The sequence below is a fragment of the Squalius cephalus genome (assembly GCF_949319135.1).
Source record: "Squalius cephalus genome assembly, chromosome: 14".
Lineage (NCBI taxonomy): Eukaryota > Metazoa > Chordata > Actinopteri > Cypriniformes > Leuciscidae > Squalius > Squalius cephalus.
The window spans coordinates 31,631,364-31,653,780 of record NC_137135.1 but is presented as its reverse complement, the minus strand read 5'-3'; the positions used below and the strand labels follow the sequence as shown (position 1 = coordinate 31,653,780).

Here is a 22,417-nt window from a genome sequence, read left to right as displayed (position 1 = left end):
TTTTGGCAGTGTGAATGTGAATGGATAAGTAATGGATATCTGTTGGAAGTTGTATTTTAAAATTTTGATGTGTTGTCAATACAACTCATTGGCTGGGTTTCACAGACAGAGTTTAGATTAAGCCAGGATTAGGGCTTAGTTCAATGAGGACATTTACATATAGCTTTTATAAAGTGCTTTAAAAAAAAACATTGCTGGAGTGCATCTTGAGACAAAACAATGGCAGTGACATAATGTAAGATGTGTCAGTGCTTTCAGTTAAAACAGCTCAAACATGCATTTTAGTCTGGGACTAGGTTTAAGCCTTGTCTGTGAAACTGGGCAATTGTGTTTCTCCCTATACATCTATATTTAGAGAATATATAGACATATTTTTCCCTTCAATTTATTCCTTAAATTATCTTTACTTGGTCTTAAAAAGCTCTTTAATTTAATTTAAAGTCTTAAATTTACCTTCATAAAACCTGCAGAAACCCTGGTAACAGAACTCGTTTCTTCTTAATCCCGAAGCCTGATTGAATCAGGTCTGTTCAACCGACCTCGCTCTGTGTGCTACAAAGACAACGGCCCAGTCAGTGGGTAGGAATAGTGAGGTTCCTAAAGGGGGCCAGAAGACTGAATCCGCCTCAATCCCATACGGTTCCGACCTGGGAATTGTCCACAGTCCTCATGGCCCTTTGAGGCCTTTAAGTTTGGGCTAAACTGCAAGCAGAAGCATGGCTATGTACCTTAAGTGCTCTCCACTCTGTTCAGAGCACAGGTCATAATTCTCTCTGCTCTCCCCTCTTTGCAAGATGAGCAGTCCTTATACCTACTCTGCCCAGTCTGGGCTCTCAGAGTGTATGTTGAGCGCTCTAGCCATTTCTGACAATTAGAACAGCTTTTTGTGGGCTTCGGACGACACACTTACTGGCTGCCAGTTACAAAGCGAAGACTATCTTGTTGGATAGTGGACGCGATGGCGCTATCTTACGCCTCCTTGGGCTTACAATGCCCACTCCACCAGGGGAATGGCTTCCCCCTGGGCATGGTCCATTCTTCAGTGTCCATTCTTGACATCTGTGCGATGACCGGATGGTCCTCGCCGTCTTTGCCAGGTTCTATAACTTGGACTTATCTGCCCTTCAGGCACAGATCCTGTCTGCTTAAGCCAGTCTAGGACCTCTGTGGGGTTTAGTCTGCTTAGGGCATTACGCCCCATACTGGGCATGCCCCAAGGGCTTTGGCCTCATGGCCTGAGCCTAGCTAATCTGGGCAATTTCTTGCCTTGCCCTGGGTATTTTTCACCCTAGTATTGTCCATGAATATCCTGTTTAGAGGCCTGGACTTGAGTGCCCTAGGGCTGGGCTCACAGGATGGGCTTCCGTTCTCTGTTTGTAGCACGGAGCTATTGGATTGCGTTCCCCAAAGCTTTAGCAACTGACGCAATGCGAGTGAACCATATTGAAGGGAACCTTGGTTTACGAGCATTGCGTAGCTGGCCGTGCTACAGCACTTGCACATGATTCTATGCTTAAAAAGTGACTGAAAATGACACGTAAAGGCCAAGTATGGAAACCCATACTCTGAATTTGTCTTTGGCATTTAACCTATCCAAGTTGGTGCACACACATTAGGAGCAGTCACCCTGAACATACACACACTGCAAATAGTGGACACACACACCAGGAGCAGTGGGCAGCCATTTTACTGTGGCGCCCGGGGAGCGATTGGGGGTTAGGTGCCTTGCTCAAGGGCACCTCAGTAATTTCCTGCCGGTATTGAGAATTGAACCCACAACCTTCGGTTTACCAGTCTGAATCTCTAACCATTAGGCCATGACTACCCCTAATGCTTGCCACTCCTCAGTCAAAAGATTCTGATTAAATGCATTCATCACCGACTTATATAGGCAGGCGGGCCTGGTGGGCTGAAATGCCATTTGTCTGTGCAAGTGCACAGATGTGATTGTGATTCTTAGGGAATCCCTATCTTAGGGAAAAGGTTACATGAGTAACCGAGATGTTTTCTAGTTACATATTTCTTTTCCTCTGAAATATCAGCAATAACTTTATGTATGTATCCTCTGTGTATGTGTTCAGTGCATTCATCTGACTTCAAAAGTGTTTGAAGCAAATTATTTTCATTGCTCTTTTTGAGCTGAGGAATTTATAGTACTTTCCAAGCACTTTTATCTATAAATATCAAGGAACAAATGACTCCTCATGATATGATCCAGGCCTATAACCAAACAGACACAGAAGAGGACACATATTCTCTGATATTAAAATAAGTTGTTGATCAATATAGGTTTTTCCAATGGCAAATTGTTAAAATCCTACCTTCAGTCCCTTCTAAAATTGAACATTTGGTTGCATCCCTGGTGCAACTCCTTGAGAAGTTCTGTCAATGAAGAATGCTGTTCCCCTGAAAATATGTAATTATAAAGACACATATCATTCATCAAAAACTTGATCTTCCAATGAAATGCAAAATTCTCTTCATGGCACAATATGGAAGACAAGATCTGCCACTACTTCTGTTTTATCACAACTTAAATGTGTTAAAAAGTTCAAAATTACAAAAGTTTATACAAAAGATCATGCAATGCATAACATTCATTTTTCAAGTGTTCGGAAAAAATGAGAACCAGCTTTGACTAAAAAAAAACTTGTTGAGATCTGGCTTCTTTCATCTGAACTCAACTCTAGTTTCGACTCTCAGAGTTGCATTTCTGCATTCAGAACTGGGCATCAACGTTTCGATCCAAAGTTGGAACATCTCAGCTGGGCTACGCTTGTGCACCAGGAGGATGGTGTGATTCGCACAGGGTTCCTTGGGCTCATCCTTGGGGAAGTCAAAGGTGAGGAAGGCAGGGTTGTGGATAGGGTACACTCCCAGTCTCTGAAGACACATGCCCAGGTAGACATCATCAATGGGGAACAGGTGAACCTTTTGCGACACCTCCAAAAGCCTATGGGCCAGAGAACCAGAGTAAACCACCCCCCCTCCACCAGGGTATGATGGGTAAGTCCCTTTAAAGAAGCTCTCAGGAATGTAGTACTTACTCCCTTTAGAGCGCATTGGTGCTGCACTGTTTATCACGTCCCCCACAACAAACGTCTCCATTTTATTTGACCGCCTGGATCCATTTGAGAAGCTTCTATTAGCCTCCTCGGCCAGCAGATAGTCTAGGAGAGCAGGCGTCCTCACAAAGATATCATCATCACCTTTAAAAATGAAACGGGCATGTGGGCATCGCCTTGAGAACCAGTCCCAGAACAGCACATCCTTCAGGGTGAGGTTAAAAAACGTGTCCATGAATTCCCATTGGATGATGTCACCATATTTATCACTCTCTAATTGCAATTTCTCTTCAATATGCAAGTCTTTGGACTTCCCCAGAAGGAAGACCCTGCGAACAAGCCTTTGCCGCCCACCTCGGCTTTTTATTCTTCCTGAACGCCCCCAAGTTTCTCTTATCGCTTCTCTGCTCACAAAATCCGCAGGCTGAGTTTTGATGGCCAGTAGCAACGTTGGAGCCCGATTCTTTGCTATTGGACCACCATCACAAACATCTAAAGGATCTATGATCAGCGGATATTCTCGACAGTGCATGCTGGTCACAAAATCTTTCATCTGTGTTGGTAGAGTGGAGAAATCTGGCATTGTATTGTTAATCTCATAATCTGGAGAGCATCCATTCCCACTTCTTCTGGACCTTCCTGTTTTGTAAGAAATACCGGGTGGGTTTGCAGCCAGACTAGGTTTAAGGATGGGGTTATGCTGGGAATCTGTCATATACTGGATGATGTTCCATAGTGCTCCACTGTTTAGCTCGCTTCTCCAGAAGGATTTCACAGGATGGGGAGCCAGATCTCTGGAGAATTTGAGACCACTGGCAGTAAAGTGTGTCTGCAGCACAGGATGAACACCAAGTGCACCATGTTTCAAGACATAGATCAGAGAAATCGAGACATAGATGTAGACTGGGAGCAGCAGTATGCATGGCGAACAGAAGAACAGGATCCTCCGGCGGTATTGGCACAGACATGAAGCCATATACTGAGGAAAAGAACATTTAAAGTTAAACGGACCATCAAAGTTTGATATATCAATGACTCAGACTGTCAACACAGGTGTCACTAGTATTATTACACAAGATTACTCAGACTTTAATAAAAATCAACAAAAAATACCCATGGAAACTCCAAAGTTTCCATCAAAATACCACAGTTATTGTTACTACCTATAAAAATCATAATTATGATTAATTAATGTGGACTCTCTCCTTCAGACAGTGTAAGAATCTTTCAAAGGGTTTTTAATAATAATATTAATAATTATTATTACCAATTTACTAGAGTATCGTTGTAGACGGGAACAGAGCTTGCTGGGTTGATGTCACGAGACGAGAGAGACAGCATTTAGCTACCTCATGTCTCAAAGCACATAACATTACAATAATAATGAACATAAACAACTCAAAGAGCACTGACCTGGGGCCTGTACCATGAAGCCGGTTTAAGTGGCTAGCCAGGTATGTTTTAGTTTAGTTTGCGCCAACCCTGGGTTTTAGGCACCATGAAAGTGGTTTGGCTTTTAGCAGTGTTCATCGCCATAGTAACTACGCTCCATGGCTAACCTGGTCCGGGGCAGGTTATGTTCCAGGTAAGAGGTTGCAAAACGAACTTGGACCAATCAGCTGTGAGCAAAGTGACACATGTCTGATGCGATAGTCACTCCACCTGTTTCCACTCCAAATTAAAGGTCACTACATAGCAAATGATTTTCAAAGACAAAATCATCAGGCTTTTAGTAATGCTTATTTAGAATAATAAATTTGTATGATTTGGATATTATTTACGTAATTATTATACCCTTAATCGATCACACGTACAATTTTAGTTACGCAGAGTTTAAATGAATAAATATATAAAGGTAATATAAATACGCTTTAGAATCAATATGAAGCTGTAAAATGACTACATGTCAGCTTAAATGTTCAATTCTCTCTATACCTTTATCAGCTGTATAAACTAACTTCACAACTTTTACTTGCACTGATATACAGTAGCGAGACTTTTTCTTTTAGTTGTCCTCTTCCATAGACATCTATTTTCTTCTTGCGGTGTAAATTTGTTTAAATTCTTAATATTTAAATACTTTTATTTAATAAGTGAATTGCGCTGCTTCTCTCGTGAGAAATTAATTTCAACGAGTTTTCAATGAGTTTCACTCTTTCTCAGCATGTGATTGGCTGTTCGCTACTGATGTCACACCTAAACTACTAAACTCAGGATCAGAGCCTGAGTTGACAGAGAAAGTTGATGATCAGCATCATGGTACCAACAAAGCCTGGTTGGATTGGTTTGGTTTTGTCAACTCGAAACTTATCCTGCAACCCTGAGTTTGTTCAACTACCATCATAGTACAGGCCCCTGGGCTGCATTTCCGAAAAGCATCGCAAGTCTAAGTTGATCGTAGAACAATTGCCACCAATAGTCTCTGTTATCAACTTTGCCTTACAATGCTTTTGGGAAACGCTGCCCTGTACTTTACGCGCGGGTCGCACATGGCAATTTTTGTTGTTGTTGCAGTTTGTGATGGATTTTTTAATTAATCAACAAACATTTGTTTTTCTTGCAGGAATGACATTCATATGCTTTTAAATGTTTCCAAACTCTTTGGGGAAAATTTGTGTGCGTGCGTGCGTGCGTGTGTGTGTGTGTGTGTGCGCGCGTGCGTGTGTGTGTAAATAACAAATAGGGGAAGTGAAACAAGACAGATGACTATCAAACCTTGTGATAAGCAATCACAAAAACAGAGTTTGCTTGTGCTTGAAATCTGTGTTTTCTGGTGGGATTCTCAATGGAATTTGTCTGAGATCCTCCGGCCTTGCTTCCTGGGAGAGATTCCCTGAGAACTGCTCAGGAAGATCTCACTGTGATTAAAGCATTTAAAGGACATTTGCTGAAGTCTGTTTGTCGATTTATTCCTGCGCAGGAAGCTAGTTTAGGAAGTAAGTTAGTTAGGTAACAAGTTAGTTAGGTGACTATTAGTGGACGGGGACGTTGATTATAGACGAGACCCAGGGGACGACGATTTGTAGACGAGACCCAGATAGACTAAACGTCGACAGTAGACGTTAGGGGACGTCGATTTGTAGACGAGACCCAGATAGTTAGGTTTAGGGAAAAATCTACCACAAGTACTTAGTTCATGCACAAGGTGGCAACCGTGCCATGGGGGTGTCGATTCACAAGGTAGTCAAAGAGAAACAGCATAAACAGAACAGACCGGAACGCATGCAAGCTGCAGTGACAATGGATGCCTAAAAACGAGAGATGGTGTGAAGAGGTAAGAAAATACCCTCATTTGTACAACTCTAGCATGAAAGAATACAAAGATATTTACATGGGTTGTAACTCGTGGCAAGAGATTGTTCAAAACTGTGCATGCGTCGGATGCCTGTGTACACGTAAGAGTCAAAGAAGTACACTTTGTAATGCTGTACGTTTGACATGTAAAGAAAATGAAGTATACTTTCTGCTTAACTCTGCACAGCACGAAACGCGCTGATGACGCTTAATGTCTGCGCATGCAGCTTAAGCGGAGGTATGGAAATTGGAAATACTTGCGTTAACAGGCAAATAGAACATCATATCAATGCATTCAGACCGCATTCAATGATTGGACGAACATTGCATGGTCCTACGCCTTTCACAGACGAATTATATATAAATCCATTTAGACCACTTAACTTGCAGTCAGGATGTGAAGAAACTTTTAACCAGCATAACACATTTTTTTCTAGAACAAATCGCCTACCCTGCCTTTAATACAACATGATTAAATGTGGTAAATGAGGTGATTAAAGCAGCATAAAAACGTTCCAAAGAACATGTCTCTCAAATGTATGGACTAAAATATACTGCAATAAGAGCACAATAAGTCACAAATTGATATGTATATTTTTATATTAATTTGTAATGCACAATAAATGTGAGCACTGTGCAAATATGCACCAATTTTGTGCTAGTTGGTAAAGTACAAATGAAAAATAGATCACATTTATATGTGCATACAATAATTTACATTCTGGCTTTTTTTTTTTTTGCCACACTAACTCATAGAATGTTAAACATTCAATGTTTTCTTTTTCTGTTGCAAGTTTTTGCAACATATCTCACAGTCTAACTGAGAATTGTTGAAGAATTCATATAAAAATTCAATGAAGGTTGACTACTGTAGTTACCCGCACGTCTCATCCATGAGGATGCAATGAAGCAGAACAAGCTTTTGGGGGTTTTAAGAACCAGAACCAAACTGTCTGAGCAAATTTAGCTGTAGTGCGAGCTTCTTTTCTCTTAATACCCAGAGGTGAGGAATAAGACAAAAATGGCCAAATTCATTCAGTATTACTTGATCTATATCACCACCATCTCAATTACAATTGAGTTCATATTAATTGTATTCAGTTGTGTTAAAACGGTCCATACCAGTACTAGTCAAACAAATTTCTGAGCCGCCCTAGACTGGTTCCTGGCCCCTGTCTGGCCATCCCAATGAAAATATCCTGGCTCCGCCACTGGTTGTAGAAACAATAACTTTAGTAAATATGGTATTTTGGTTGAAACTATGAATATCATGGTACATTTTTGTTATAAAATCATTTCATTATAAAGTATACATTTCCAGAATACAATTATTTATCATAAAGCGTAGTAGCCTATAATTCAGGATACAATTTATAATTTTTATAATAAACTGTATTATTATAAATTAATTTTTATTTTAATACATAATTATTATACGTTTATTTTATTAAAAATGATTTAGATTTAAAAAAATAATTAAATGTAAAATAAAAATAAACATTTTAACGGAAAAAACTCATATGATGAGACTGCAGTTTACACATTTCCCACTTGTGCTGCTCCATAAAAGTAGCTATCGTTTAATACACTATCGTTTTTTATTTCTCTCATTTTGATCATTTTATTGTTCCAACAACGAAACGAAAATAAAGCAGCAGTTACTTAAACTACTAATATTTAAACTTTAGACTTACCACGGTTTTTTTTGGTTATGTTTTTGATGATGAATTGGGCGTCATTTGATGATGAATTCACACAATGATACTCGTTGTGTAAATAATGTATGCGGAAGATAAAAGAAAAGGAAATTATAGGGGTCGAGTTAAAACGTCTAATAACCAAACAAACCAAGAAATAAGCTACATTTCCCAGTGTCTTGAGTCCTGCTGAGCGCGTTAAGTGATCTCAGGTGTGTTGTGTGTGTGTGTGTGAGGCCACGCCCACGATACTCGGTAAAGGATAACAGATAAAAAGGCCAGGGTTGTAACACTTTTCACTCTAGAGAATATTTCTCTTATTTTAAAAAGTCAAATTCTATAGACACAAACCTTAAAGTCTTGAGTATAGGCTACCTAAAAACTATTGGACAGGTGGAAAACCATGGACAACGGCCGACGTGACATTTCATAAAAAATAAAAAAAAAACATCTTTATTGATTGTTTTGACCTCAGAACCTTTTAGTTTAGTTTAAAACTTTTTTTTTTAAATATAGCAACCTTCACTCATGACACCAAGCCCTGTAATCCCCTATTAATTATTATAATATATAAACACACATGATATTGCAGACACAAGTTCTCTGACTCATTTGACATGTTTTTGTATGTTGTGGTTTAATGTACACAATGATTGATGTTGTTTGACAAGTGTTGCAAGTTGACATGAATTGCATGGCCTATTGTTTCACAGATCTGAGGATTTCTGCATTATCAAAACAATATCAGCTATATCATTCATTTTGATTTTGAATCTAGAATTCAGAATGAAATATGCTTTTCATCAGTGTGACGATAAAATTATTGTGAGCTCACCAGACCTTCTGTATGGAATCATTCATGAGTAAAGTGCTCTCTTCTTCTCAGAAACTCGCCCTACTAGTTGTCTTCAGGCTGCTTGTTGACAAATGTGTTACATACCAAACATATTTTGATTAATTATCACCACAAAAAAGAACTATTCATTGACAGTCTTGGTTAAACAAGTTGAGCTGGTTGAGTGGAGGCCATTCAGGGTTTCTGTGGGTCTTCAAAAGCCTTATTCACCCTTACACAAATGAAAGGTATAGTTCACTTTGAAATTAAATTTTGGTATGTTTTAGCTTACCTCAAGGGCATCCAAGATGTAGGTGTCTTTTTTTCCGCAGTAGTTTCAATTTTGATATGTTTAGGTCAAACCGTTCTTGTCTGTCAGTCATTTAATGCAGGTCTGTGGTCACTGTCTCAAAGAGCATGCACAGAGTCCAAATTAAAACAATTCCCCATCGTCCAAATTAAACAATTCCCCATCGTCCAAATTAAACAATTTCCCATCGTAAGTACACATTGATGGCCTAAGACACGAAACGAGCGGTTTGTGTGACAAAACGAACAGTATTTATATCGTTTTTACCTCTTGTAACACAGCCACGTCCAAGTGATCTGGTACAGACTGGTGCATAGATATATACACTAGATGTCGCCTTGGCTACGGCAGTTCTTAACGAATGCCGTAGGCAAGGCGACATCTAGTGTATATATATATGCACCAGTCTGCGCACACGTCACACAGCAGGATGCGTGCGCGCCCTCAGATCACTTGGACGTGGCTGTCGTGGACGTGGACGTGGCAAGATAATGAATATCTTCCTCCGTATTTGTCCTGTTTTTCAACACAAATATCAAAACATCTTTGAATAACGATACATTTACTTGAGATGCAAATGTAATGAAAAATGAAACAAAATTATGTTTAGTTTATGTTAAAAGAAGAACAAATATCTGTCAATGAGTTATGAAAACTTCCATTTGAATTAAGTTGATTTTTCTGAGCACATTGGCAGATATTTGTTCTTGTTTTAAGCATAAACTCACTTCATTTTGATTAATTTCACAGAAAAAAGACTTCATATTTTATGTTATTTATGTTATATGTTAAGAATCTTGCACTGGAAAACAAGACACAAATACAGAGGAAGAACATTACTTTTTTGCAGTGCAAATTTGAATAAGTAATGGATATTTTTTCAATTTAATTTAAAGTCAAAACCTGCAGAAATCCTGGTAACAGAACTTTGAGTTTATCTCTTGTGTTTTTTTAAACATCTTATCAGTATTGTTACCAATGTAAGTTAGTAAGCACTGAAAACACTGACATTTTATTTAAATAAAATATTATCTAACTGCTATATATGTAAACTAGTTCACGGTTTATGTTTGAAACAATTTATATATATAAAAAAAAAAAAACATTTTATTTGAAAAAGATTCCCAAAGCTACTGATTGTGTCTTAAATCCAATGAAGAAATATTGTTCACCTGAAAGTGTTAAAAGGGTTGCAAATACAGTGTCAGCATTTTGTTTTCCTAGCATTTCTTTTCCTCCCGAAATATCAGCAATAACTTTATGCAAGTATCCTCTGTGTATGTGTTCAGTGCATTCTTCTGATTTCAAAAGTTTTTGCAACGTATTTTCATTGCTCTTTTTGTGCTGAGGACTTCATAGTACTTTTATCTCTAAATATCAAGGAACAAATGACTCCTAATGATATGATCCAGGCCTGATATTAAAATAAGTTGTTGATCAATATAGTTTTTCAATGGCCAATTGTTCAAATTTTACCTTCTGTCCCCTCTAAAATTGAACATTTGGTTGCATCCCTGGTGCAATTCCTTAAAAAAGTTCTGTCAGTGAAGAATGTTGTTCTCCTGAAAATATGTAATTATAAACACACATATCATTCAGCAACAAAAAAAGAGAAAAGAACCAGACATACATCCTGATGACTTAAATTTTTAAAATGGTAGGAATTAAGATTTATTTATTTTCCATATGAACAAGTGGTTTGATTTTATTTTTAATTTTTTTTTTACAAGTACTATTTTTTGAGAAAACTTGCAAAAATTTCTAGCATATTCCAAGTCAAGAATGAACATGAAAAAAGGAGATTTATTGCTGAATGTCAAATGAAAACTACACTTTCACCGTGTGAATACGACTCAGTTGCTGCGGTTACCATGCACCCATCTATCTGAACCACTAGAACATGCAGAGGGAGGGACGCCTTCACAGGCAGAGAGGAAGAACAGAAGAAACAGAGAGTAAGACAGGAAGAAAATCAATCCGTGAAGACGAGTGGTGCTTTAAACGACTGTGTGCACAGAATGAATCTTGAGAATGTGTGTGTGTGTGTGTGTGTGTGTGTGCATTTGCATGTGTGTCAAAGTGTAAGTGTGTGGGTGGCGGGTTTGTCTTCTCAAATGTAGTTGTAGGTTGCTGGGCTCTGGAAGGAGGGGTTTACGCTTGATAAACCACCTAGAGTAGCACGTCTAGTAGCCGTACACGCATAGCTTCGACTTGCATACAGCACGGACTTGGAACGACCCCACCGAAAAACAAAACAAAGAAAAGCCGGCAAAACATGGAGCGTTCGCAGACAAACACACCTGGTCGTATCGTTCCTCATAGTCTTCCCATCATGACGCAGACACGACGGGCAGGAATGGATCTGTTTCATGAGTAATGCAGATTTCGATGAAAAGTCCTGAGACACAGTGCGGCTTAAAGCTGCTGGCATAGGAATGGGAACGTGTGGGAGAGAGATGTAGGTCCGTGTAGGCTAGAATCAGGCTGGATTGGTTCCTCCGCAGGCCAATGACTACACAAGGAAGGAAGGTTACAGTGCAATGAGCTCGTGTCACCACTAGGGGGTCCGGTTTAACCCATTAGCGCTAGCCTGGTAACGTAATAGAGCTCCCTTTCGACAAAGCCAACATCCTAAAAAGAGTACAAGCATACGTATATACACACTCACAACAACACGCACACGTGCACGCGCTCGAAACGTTAACCTGAAGACGAACACAACGCGAACGCACAAACGGAACGTGTTCTTGCACGAAACTGCGCAGACAAAGACACGTACGTATACACTGAGGTTCAACGATACTCTCACGCACACGGACAGAAGTGTAAACACATTCATTGGACGTACAGACCACCGTTTTGAAAACCCTGAACACCAGGGCCGATACTGCGACCCAGCGTCATGCCCTGTGAACTCCTGCGTACCTCTGTTTCCATGGAAACAATATGCGACGACCAGTTGAGAGAAAAGAAAACGGAAAAACGCAGAAACCAAAGTCGAACGCAGACGGCGCTCGCGATGTCGGTTATGTGCGCGTGTGAACCCTACTCATGTAAACAAACACCTTACACAGAAGTGATTTGATATTGCATGGTGTCTGAATTAATATCACAGTTCAAATGGGGAGATCCTGAACGAACGAAACGAACGAACAAAGAAAGAACATGTCTATAAAACCCAAGAGTCTGTTTTTAAGAAAGGCTACAAAAATTCAACTGAACCTCCCTCGTCGGCAAACAGCAAAAGGCACCACAATATTATTCTATTTCTAACTCGTGTGAAAAAATTTGCACGTAATTCTTCTTCGTAATGCTGTAAATCAAAAAAAGGAATTACATATAAATAGTTTTCCCCCTATAAAAAAAGTCTTTGCTGCTAGCTAGTAGACAATTTTTGCTGAAATGAAAATAAATATTTCATTTGTTTAGAATATCTGTCTGTTATATAAAATAAAAAATATTTCTCATAGGTGCAGGTCTATAGCATATCATTTGTTTTTCACGCCCGTCCTTGCTCTCGTCGTTCTTTTTTAAAGGGGTGCATTGTCCGGTCTGGACCGCGACTGCGACAGTTTGTTGGCCTGCACGGTGCCACGGGAGCCGGAGCGTCCCGTGTTGCTGAAAGTCCGCGTGTCGTTGGGTCGGTAGATGGTGGCCGGTTCAGTGGCGTTCATGTTCTGCATACTGAGGAACGGCGTGCTCTCACCGTGTCCGAGGTCGCCGACCTCATCGTCCTCCCACTCGCTGTCCGAGAGGCAGCTTTGAGAGCTGTAGTTCCTGGGGTCCGGAGCCCGCTGAGACACGTGCCCGTTGAGCCGCGACCTCCTGCGCCAGTGCCGCCCGCTGCCCTTCTTCTGCTGCTCTCGGGAGGACATGTACTCCTGCGTGGTCTCGTAATCCTCGTCGTCCACGAAGCGGTACGGGCTGGACGGGAGGGAGCCGGTGCTGTCCGCCGCGTAATACGGCCGCCGGGACCGCCGGTAGCGGTGCAGGAGGGGCTGGTCGTCGTCCATGGCGACGGCGGCGGCGGCGGCGGCGGGCGGCAGGGACAGGGCGTGGCTGGCGTTGGGCGTGGTGATCTGAAAGGTAGGCACCTGCGGGGGCAGTGAGGAGTGAAAGTCCACCGGAGAAAGACGGGCCGGCGTGGTCAGAGCGGACACGTACCTGCGAAGATGCAGAAAAACATGGTGGGAAAATACACACTACTGTTCAAAGGTCTCTTATGCTCACCAAGGCTGCATTTATTCCATCAAAATTGTTGTGAAACATTATTACTATTGAAAGTAACTGTTTTCTATTTAATTTGTTTAAAAATGTATGCAAAGCTGAATTTTCAGCATCATTACTCTGAAGTGTCACATGATCCTTCAGAAATCATTCTAATATGCTGATTTGCTGCTCAGGAAACATTTATTACTATTAACAGTGTTGAAAACAAGATACTTAAAAGAACAGCATTTATTTGAAACCTTTTGTAACATAAATGCATTTACTGTCACTTTTGATCAATTTAATGCATTCTTGCTGAATAAAAGTGTTAAAGGGACAGTTCACCCAAATATTCGGTCATCATTTACTCACCCTCAAGTTGTTCTAAACCTGTACAAACTTCTTTCTTCAGGAAGATATTTTGAAGAATATTGGGAACCAGACAGTTGATGGACCCTATTGACTTAAAAAAAATATATACTATGGAAGTCAATGGGGACCAGAAACTGTTTGGTTACCAACATTCTTCAAAATATCTTCTTTTGTGTTCAGCAGAAGAAATAAATAAATACAGTTTTTACAGGGTGAGTAAATGATGACAGAATTTAAATTCTTTGGTGAACTGTCCCTTTAACACATCTTACTGACCTCAAACTTCTGAATAGACCAATGGTGTACATCTACCGCATGGTATAATTCATATAAAGATGAATAGAAAACATTTAATACTGTAATGCAAATAATGCATTATTTTATAATGCAAAAGCATTTAACTAAACATTTTTATACAAAAATGCAATCGTTTACTGAATCAGCCTATTTACACGAACCATCCAACCAAAACAATTCATGAAAATGAATCTAACTTTTCAGAGATACTTTAGAGATAATGGGCTTTAAAAAATAAATAAAACTGCTTTGCTACACTACACTACACTGCTACATGTGCAACGAATGAGGAACATGTCAAAGTTGTCACAAACCGTTAAGCCAGTGAAAGTTATCTGGGATCTGCTTATCTTGTGCCATGGTTCAACACCAAATATCAAATTGCTGATAAAATGCTTGCATACTTCCTTGTGTGATTTAACCGACAGCACACTCAGCATTCTTTTATTTGACTGGAAATATGCACAGTGCCTTTATGCGTGGTGGTGAACAGCTCTTATCTGCCGTTACAGTGCTTCCTCCTTCTCTCACCTGTCACTGTGAGGCGAGTCCCGCAGAGAGTCGTAAGAGTCTCCGTACTGTAGGGGGCACTGTGTGGCATCAGGATAACCACAGTATGCTGCACGCCGGGCACGAGCCTCCATACACGCCGGGCTGCTGCATTTACTGGTGCCAACAGAGGAGGAGAGCGCCCCCGACTGGCAGTCAGAGTGGATGCTGTCCGTCCGCTCCATACTCCATGTGCGCTCCTCGTGCCTGACACACAGCCAAAAGAGTAGTTCAAAAGATGTGAGAGAAGTATATGTAAGGGGTATAAATATATGCACAACTGTTTTCAACATTGATAATAGTAAATGTTTCTTGAGCAGCAAATCAGCATATTAGAATGATTTCTGAAGGATCATGTGACACTGAAGACTGGAGTAATGATGCTGAAAATTCAGCTTTGCATCACAGGAATAAATTTCATTTTAAAACATATTACAATAGAAAACAGTTCTTTTAAATTGCAATAATATTTCACAAAATTACAGTTTTTACTGTGTTTTTGATCAAATAAATTCAGCCCATAACTTCTGACCACCAGTTTGCGTGTGTTTATATTCATTTATATACTTTAATGAATACATTTTATATATATGGAAATATAAATGGATATACATTGTACACTGTTTTGTTAGTTGGGCTGGTAAATTAACAAATAAATAGACAGAAGGTCTGAGACAATATATGTCAAGCATCAATATATGGATATATTGACAAAGGAATGAAAGTAAGTACCGGTGACTGGAAGCGTGAGAAGCTGTGGAGGTGTGGTGGGATCGTGACGACATTCGGCTGCCCGAGAAATTGCCTGATGTCTCTGTTCCGTGTCGTACTACTCGTTCAGTTGCTGGGACATTCTTAGATATATACTGCAATGAAAAGAGTTGCTTTCACACTTGAGTCCTAACCAAATTTGAAGAACGCTTATGTCATCAATGTGAGCACCACAGGAATTAGGAATTAAAAAAAACATAATCAAACAATCACAAATTTACGGTCCACGCCAAAAGCCTACAGGTTAAAAGCAACATTATACAAAAGCAATCTGCATGAGAACAATTAGTGTGCATTATCATGCCTTCAATTACTAAATCCTCAGAATGTGTGAATGAATACATCAGCATACAGGAAATGAGATGCAGACAGACTCACATCCACCATGGGGATTTCCTCAGGGCCAGGGCCAGGATGGTTGGGGCCGTTGGCCAGCATGCGGTTCGGATGCTCCGCACACATGTTCTGGTGCAGGTGGTTATGCATCTTCTTCCTTTGTTTCCTGATGAAAGATGAAATCTGTGATCTATACCACTACAGACTCTGATACTCAAACAGGAAATGACCACGTATCTACAGTTAAGATGTACAAACCTCCTGATCACTATAGACAAACGTACAAAAGTTATACTTTGATTTTTATGGAGAGATGCATGACCAGATTTGTTTTACTAATTGGAATAATATTTGGTTTGTATCCAGTACCAAATATAAAATTATTGAAGAAAGCAATAATTTGTAAAATGTTTAATTTGTTGAATTATCTGATATATTGCTATGTGATCATATAATTTAACTTTATATGGTTTGAATTGTTTTTTTTTGTGTTGAAATTCCTTAAAAATATATTTATTTTATTAAATATATACAATTATTTATTTTATGCATGTACACTACCATTCAAAAGTTTGGGGTCAATGCGATTTTTTTATGTTTTTGAAAGAAACTTGTTATGCTAACTAAGGCTAAATTTATTTGACCAAAAATACATTTGAATATAGTGAAATATTACTATAATTTGCTAAATAACAATTTTCTATTTTAACATGTAATGTATTCCTGTGACCGAAGCTGAATTTTCATAAGAGTCACATGATCCTTCAGAAATCATTCTAATATGCTGAGTTGCTGTTTAAGAAACATTTCTTAATATCATCATCAATGATGAAAACAGTTTTGGAAACATGACACATTTTTTCAGGATTCTTTGATGAATAGAAAGTGCAAAAGAAAGGCATTTACTTGTAATAGAAAACGTTTGCAACATTACAAATGTATTTAATGTCACTTTTGACCAATTGAATGCATCCTTGGTGAATAAAAGTATTAATTTCTTTCAAAAAACAAACAAAAACTATACTACACCCCAATCTACACGACGACTCATAACGTGATTTTTGCTTCTTTCACCCAAGGGTGTGCTTTTTAATTTAAAGTGTGAATGTGCACAGCTCTTTTCTGGCGATCAGTAAAGTTCCCGGGGCTTACTTGGTTTTGCAGTATGCCACCACACACACGATGCCAACCACCAGCAGTGCCACGCAGATGCCCGTTATCGTCAGCACGCGTTTTTGGTACAGCTCCTCAGCCTCTGAATGAACGAGAGCCATGGACAAGCACACGCATATGCACAGACGTAGACACAGAGACAAACACACATGTACACAATGGCCATTGAACACAAAGACACACATACATACAAAACACACAACCGCTGCATCAGTGGCAGCCTTTAAACCATGTCAAACTAACCCATTCAGCCTAAAACACTTTCTACATTGCATTTTACAGTGGTAAACAGTCATATTTGTCACTTACAAGCAGTCTCATTTACTTAAAGGGATACTCACCCAAAAATTTAAATTCTGTCATCATTTATTCACCCTCATGTCGTTGCAAACCTGAATTATTTTCTTTCTTCTGTGCAACAAAGAAGGAGATGTTTAAAAGAGCAAAGTCCAAGCTATAATGCTGCCTTTATGTGCTATCGGAATTATCATAAATATGAGTTTCCTTAAAAATTGGACATGAACGCCCTCTCGAGTCGATTGCAGCTGTGACTGCTATTCTTTATTTGTTTGTTTTTTTCCACAACAGCTCATTAAAGTAGTGCATATCTACATACAGTATTTGAATAATCATTTGAAAATGTTATACACAGCAAAAATGACAGAACTGTCAGCAAGCTGACTATCTAGATAGTGCAGTGAATGTTTATATTGTTGTCAATGAATAGCTAAATATCAGTTTGGCTTTAATAAGAATTTCCCAAATAAATAGGCAAGAATAAATCTGGTGTCCTCCATGATTCCTGTTCTTTCCGACAACAAAACCCTTGAATGTGACAAACTCGCAATCACAACTTCAGAAGTGGGAAATTTCTGATAGCACCTGAAGGCAGCACAAGTTCCATATAATAAAAGTGAATGGGGGCTTGGTCTGTCGAGCAAGATTTCCAGTGAATGACAACATCCGAAGCTATCGTACGGCTTCAGGATACTTGGAAAACAGTGCCCAAAACATATGAGCTACTTTTATGATGCTTTCAGGGTGCTTTTTTTTGTCATTTTTTGGAGATTGTCAGCCAATCACTTCCATTGTGTGGAACAAAGCAGCTTGGACATTCTGCTAAACATCTCCGTTTGTGTTTCATGGAAGAAAGAAAGTCACACAGAGTGACGAGGGTCTGTAAATAATGTCTTTTTTTGGGTGAACAATCCTTTTAAATCTAAAACCTGTATGTTTTAGGGGTACTGAGGTGCATAAGATGTCATTGTAAAAACATTTCCGATGGCTGATATCAGGTGCACGGCAGCATGGGAAGTCACAGCTGTGGTGCTTTCTCTGTCTGCCAGGGTTTCACATAAAGCACATTATGCTGAAACAGTGGGAGAACTTTTGGCTACCTTCAGGACTGAAACCATCCTGTGCAACACTGGAAACTCGAGTTTTTGGCTAGAAGTGTTTATAAAATGAAATCTCTGCCCCTCTGAAAGCGCATGACATGCATTATTCTATATATAATCCTATGACGTCTGAGCTTTTAAGTCTCGCATAAAGCATGCCTGTAAAATACAGTTAAAACACACAAACTGCTTTTCTCTAAGAGCTCTTCAGAGAGGGTTGTTCATAAAACCGGTTAAATTCAAACCCATTTACTTTTCTTAATGCAGATTCCTGATCTTATTGTGAATGATTCATCAGTGCACATTATTTTTTTAAAAACAATAATGTTATAATAACAGAGATTTCATTATAATTTACTCTGCCTCTTTATAATACACATTTAATTTATTGTTTTACTCCGACATACCACATTACAAATAAATAATATCACATTTCAACCAAAAGTCAACCATTTCATGTTGACTTTAAAACTGATTTTAAAACTGATCTTTTTTGCCAACTTTAAGAGCAAACCAAAGAATTGTTTGGCTAAAATGAACAGGTTTTATGAAGACCGTCTATATACGATGCCTTGAGCACATATTTGCGGGTCTGATTTTTAAAAAAAAAACAAGAATATTCGAAGCATCCTCTGGGGTGCTGAACGTGGGCAGCAACAGAGGAAGCATACAGAAAATGAAGGGAGGGAACGAAAAAACGGACGGGAGGAAGGAGAGAAGAGAATTGAGGGCCAAACAGTAGAGGGATGAGTGTGTAATAAAAGAGAAACGCAGGGGGGAGAGGGGGGGCGGTTGAGTCAGACACTGATATCGCATTGCATGCTTGTTACAGGAAACAGAGATCAGAGTACACGAAGAGAGAGAGAGAGAGAGAGAGAGAGAGAGAGAAAACGGAGAGCAAGATGTACCCAGACCAACGGCTAATGTACTCTATAGTGGTGCAGACAAGGAGACAGAGAAGAGATGGGCAACACTCATTTTACCCCTCACTCGGCTCCCTGATTCGTATGTTGTATGCAAATGAAAATGGAAACTCTACGTTTTTTTTCTTTTTGTTTTTAAATCAGGTTCTTAATCAGTATATTTGAGTTGTTTTCCAGGGAAAAAAAAGCTTAATGAATAAACTTGAGAAGCAAAATTTATTAAGATACACACTACCAGTCAAATGCTGTAAAATACAATCAAAAACAGCAATACTGTGAAATATTATTACAATTTTAAAATGTATTCCTGTGATGCAAAACCGATTTTCAGCATCATTACTCCCGTCTTCAGTGTCACATTTTCCTTAAGAAATCAAGAATTTAAAAAAAAATTGTTTTTTATCAATGTTGAAACCCATTTTTGCTGCTTAAAATTTTAGTGGAAACCGTGATAGACTACCTTTTAAATGTTTGGGGTCAGTCATTTTTTAAATGCATTATAATGAACTTGACAGTAAAGATATTTATATGGTTTCATGCAATGTATAAGCATACAGAACATGCATGATTAAAAAAGAAAAATCAAGAATACATGTTCTGTATGCTTGTCAAAAAATTTCCATTTCAAATAGATGCTGAACTTTCTATTTATCAAAGAATCTAGAAAAAAATGTATAATGGATTCCACAAAAATATTAATCAGCAACGTTTAATAATTAAGCACCAAATCTGCATATTAGAATGATTTCTGAAGGAAAATCAGCTTTGCCATAGTAATAAATTACATTTTAGAACATTATATTATATTTTAAATTGTAATAATATTTCACAACATTACTTTTTTTTAACTGTATTTTTGATCAAATAAATGCAGCCTTGGTGAGCATCAGAGACTTCTTTAAAAAACATAAAAAAAAAAAAAAAACTTTATTATTTTAAGTTGATTTTTCTTACCCCAGTGAAAAAAATTATAATTTAATTTACGTTTAAATAAGAAAATAAAATCTTATCTTTATGTTTGGATATTTTTTACTGGGAAACAAGTCAAAAACACTGGTTATGAAATGAGTGGAGAGTTACAAATTATTAGACATCTTATTTCTCTAACAAGTTTATAATGCGTTTAGATTTGAGAATTTATTCCAGCAATAAGCCACGGAAGGCTGTGGTGAAATCACTGTAATGCCTGGCCTTGAGTGGCTTATGGAGTTTTAATAAAAGACACGACTGATCAATGAATTGCTACATTTCTTATAAAAATAATAATAATAATAATCAAGGTTGCCAAGGCATATCACAACTTGGCATGTTAACAATGTGTTTTATACTATAAATACCGATCTACCTGCCTGAGATGTTGCGTTCTTACATTCCTAAAATGAGTGTTGTTTTGTCAGAACTGAAAAAAGTAAATCAGAAGCTGGGAATGCATTTACTTGTTCAAATATAGGACAGAGAAAATAGAACGAGACGAGTTCTTGTGTGAATATGCTTAAACTATGTCATCAAAATTATGTCATGAACCTAATCTAAAGAATCAAACAAATAATAACTTCATACCCATGATTTCAATTCCAAGATGCTCTGCCAATGCAGAAAGTTGACAATGTAAAAAAAGAAAAAACAAGAAAACAGGTTTCAGGTAAAAATGTCCACTTGTTCAGATAGAGGCGGTTCACTAGAATGCGATCAGTGGTGTTGTTTGGTTGGTTTGTTTTTGAGACACTGAGGTGAGTGATTTTACGTTCCAGTAACAGACAGACAATGCAGACACACACTGGCCAACTCCATATTCCCCATAAAATGGAAACAAAATGAACAAAAACACCAGTAAACAAACAACAATACGCTTTTCTTGTTCATCACATGTAAGCAAGCGTACAAATGCATGCGGACACATAGACAGCCACACTTACTGCCATATTTACTAGACCTCATTTCTGGTTTAAGGTTAAGAACACAAAAACAAAGAAACAAACAAAACCATTAAACAGAAAAGCACAATGTACAACACAAAGAGACTCACAAGAAGTACAGATGAATGCAGACACAACTAATGTCGTTTCTAATGATTTATATGCGAAATGACAAACAGATGGCTTTAGTTTAGTCACAATATTACATTTTCATGTATGTTTTTCAACTTCCACTGCAGATGTGCAGATGTATAAACACACCTACTGTACAGTACGGCATGCATGAGACTGAGATGCCACTGTTTGGAAAGCAGCGGTTCTAGAGGTCAAAGGTTAGAGGTCATGCATCATGCCTCAGGCTCAGAAGCATCAATATTACTTAACCAACTTCATATTAATGTTCCAGGTTCAAAGCAAGTTAAGATTTACCAACAGCATCTGTGGAAATAATCTCTTGAGAATGAAAGTTTCAAAAGGGGTTTTTGCAGTGATGCCACAGAAGAGCTTTCAGTCGACAGTTCTTAAAAGAACCATTTTTAAATTCTAAAGAACGTTTTTCCATTATAAAGAACCTTTTGTGGAACGCAAAGGTTCCATGGATGTTCTTCATGGAACCATCGATGGCATAGGTGGGCTTAGCCTTCCCCTGGCCACGGACTCAAGGAATGTTCTCTCTCAAACCGCTGCCTGCTGCTTCTCCTGATCGCTTTTAGAGGGAAAAGCTGCCCATAACTGCTGGTCTAGGATCAGTTTTCTCCGTAATGATACCATATTTGTGAAACAGATTTGCTTAATTCTCCAGTGTGTATCTGTTTGAGCTCTGAAGAGCGTCAAAGATTTCTACTTACAACGTGTTTTTGCAGCGTTAAGCAATAAAGCCAATCACAGACATGTGACCCTGGATCACAAATCCAGTCACAAGTCACACGGGTAAATTTGTGGCAATAGCCAACAATACAGTGTGTGGGCCAAAATGATAGATTTTTCTTTTATGCCAAAAATCATGAGGATATTAAGTAAAGATCATGTTCCACAAAGATATTTAGTAAATTTCTTACCGTAAATATATAAAACATTTATTTTTGTGAGTGAATGCTGCACAATCGTCAACATAAATGGACAACTTTAAAGGAGATTTTCTCAATGTTTCGATTTTTTTGCACCCTCAGATTCCAGATTTCTAAATGGTTGTATCTCGACCAAATATTGTCCTATCATAACAAACCATACATCAATGGAAAGCTTATTTATTTCAGATGATGTATAAATCTCA

At 38.6% G+C, this 22,417-nt stretch overlaps 2 protein-coding genes across 8 annotated transcripts in view; both read right to left on the bottom strand.

Moving 5' to 3' along the window:
* Positions 1–2,454: 2,454 nt before the first annotated feature.
* LOC307171260 (N-acetyllactosaminide beta-1,3-N-acetylglucosaminyltransferase 2) lies at positions 2,455–8,280 on the bottom strand. Of its 4 annotated transcripts, XM_079892771.1 has the most exons (3): positions 8,054–8,280; positions 3,048–4,044; positions 2,455–2,953 (listed from the first exon to the last, which is right to left on the bottom strand). In XM_079892771.1, exons 2-3 carry the CDS (start codon positions 4,039–4,041, stop codon positions 2,733–2,735), a joined length of 1,215 nt encoding a protein of 404 aa, XP_079748897.1. In that variant the 5' UTR covers positions 4,042–4,044; positions 8,054–8,280; the 3' UTR covers positions 2,455–2,732. The 4 variants fall into 4 exon arrangements, with proteins under 4 accessions (XP_079748897.1, XP_079748895.1, XP_079748894.1 ...); XM_079892769.1 differs by having other exon boundaries at positions 2,455–4,044; positions 8,050–8,280; XM_079892768.1 differs by having other exon boundaries at positions 2,455–4,044.
* Positions 8,281–10,858: 2,578 nt separating this feature from the next.
* Positions 10,859–22,417, bottom strand: part of nrg2b (neuregulin 2b) — a 70,305-nt gene continuing 58,746 nt past the window's right edge. For 2 of the 4 annotated variants that reach the window (XM_079892645.1, XM_079892648.1), the window contains exons 6-11: positions 20,789–20,812; positions 16,888–16,990; positions 15,778–15,901; positions 15,361–15,494; positions 14,611–14,835; positions 10,859–13,365 (exon numbers count right to left, since the gene is read on the bottom strand). In XM_079892645.1, the coding sequence (XP_079748771.1) occupies positions 12,732–13,365; positions 14,611–14,835; positions 15,361–15,494; positions 15,778–15,901; positions 16,888–16,990; positions 20,789–20,812 (1,244 nt within the window). In that variant the 3' untranslated portion in view covers positions 10,859–12,731. The remainder of the gene's footprint in view (positions 13,366–14,610; positions 14,836–15,360; positions 15,495–15,777; positions 15,902–16,887; positions 16,991–20,788; positions 20,813–22,417) is intronic. The other 2 variants (XM_079892646.1, XM_079892647.1) reach the window with 2 other exon arrangements.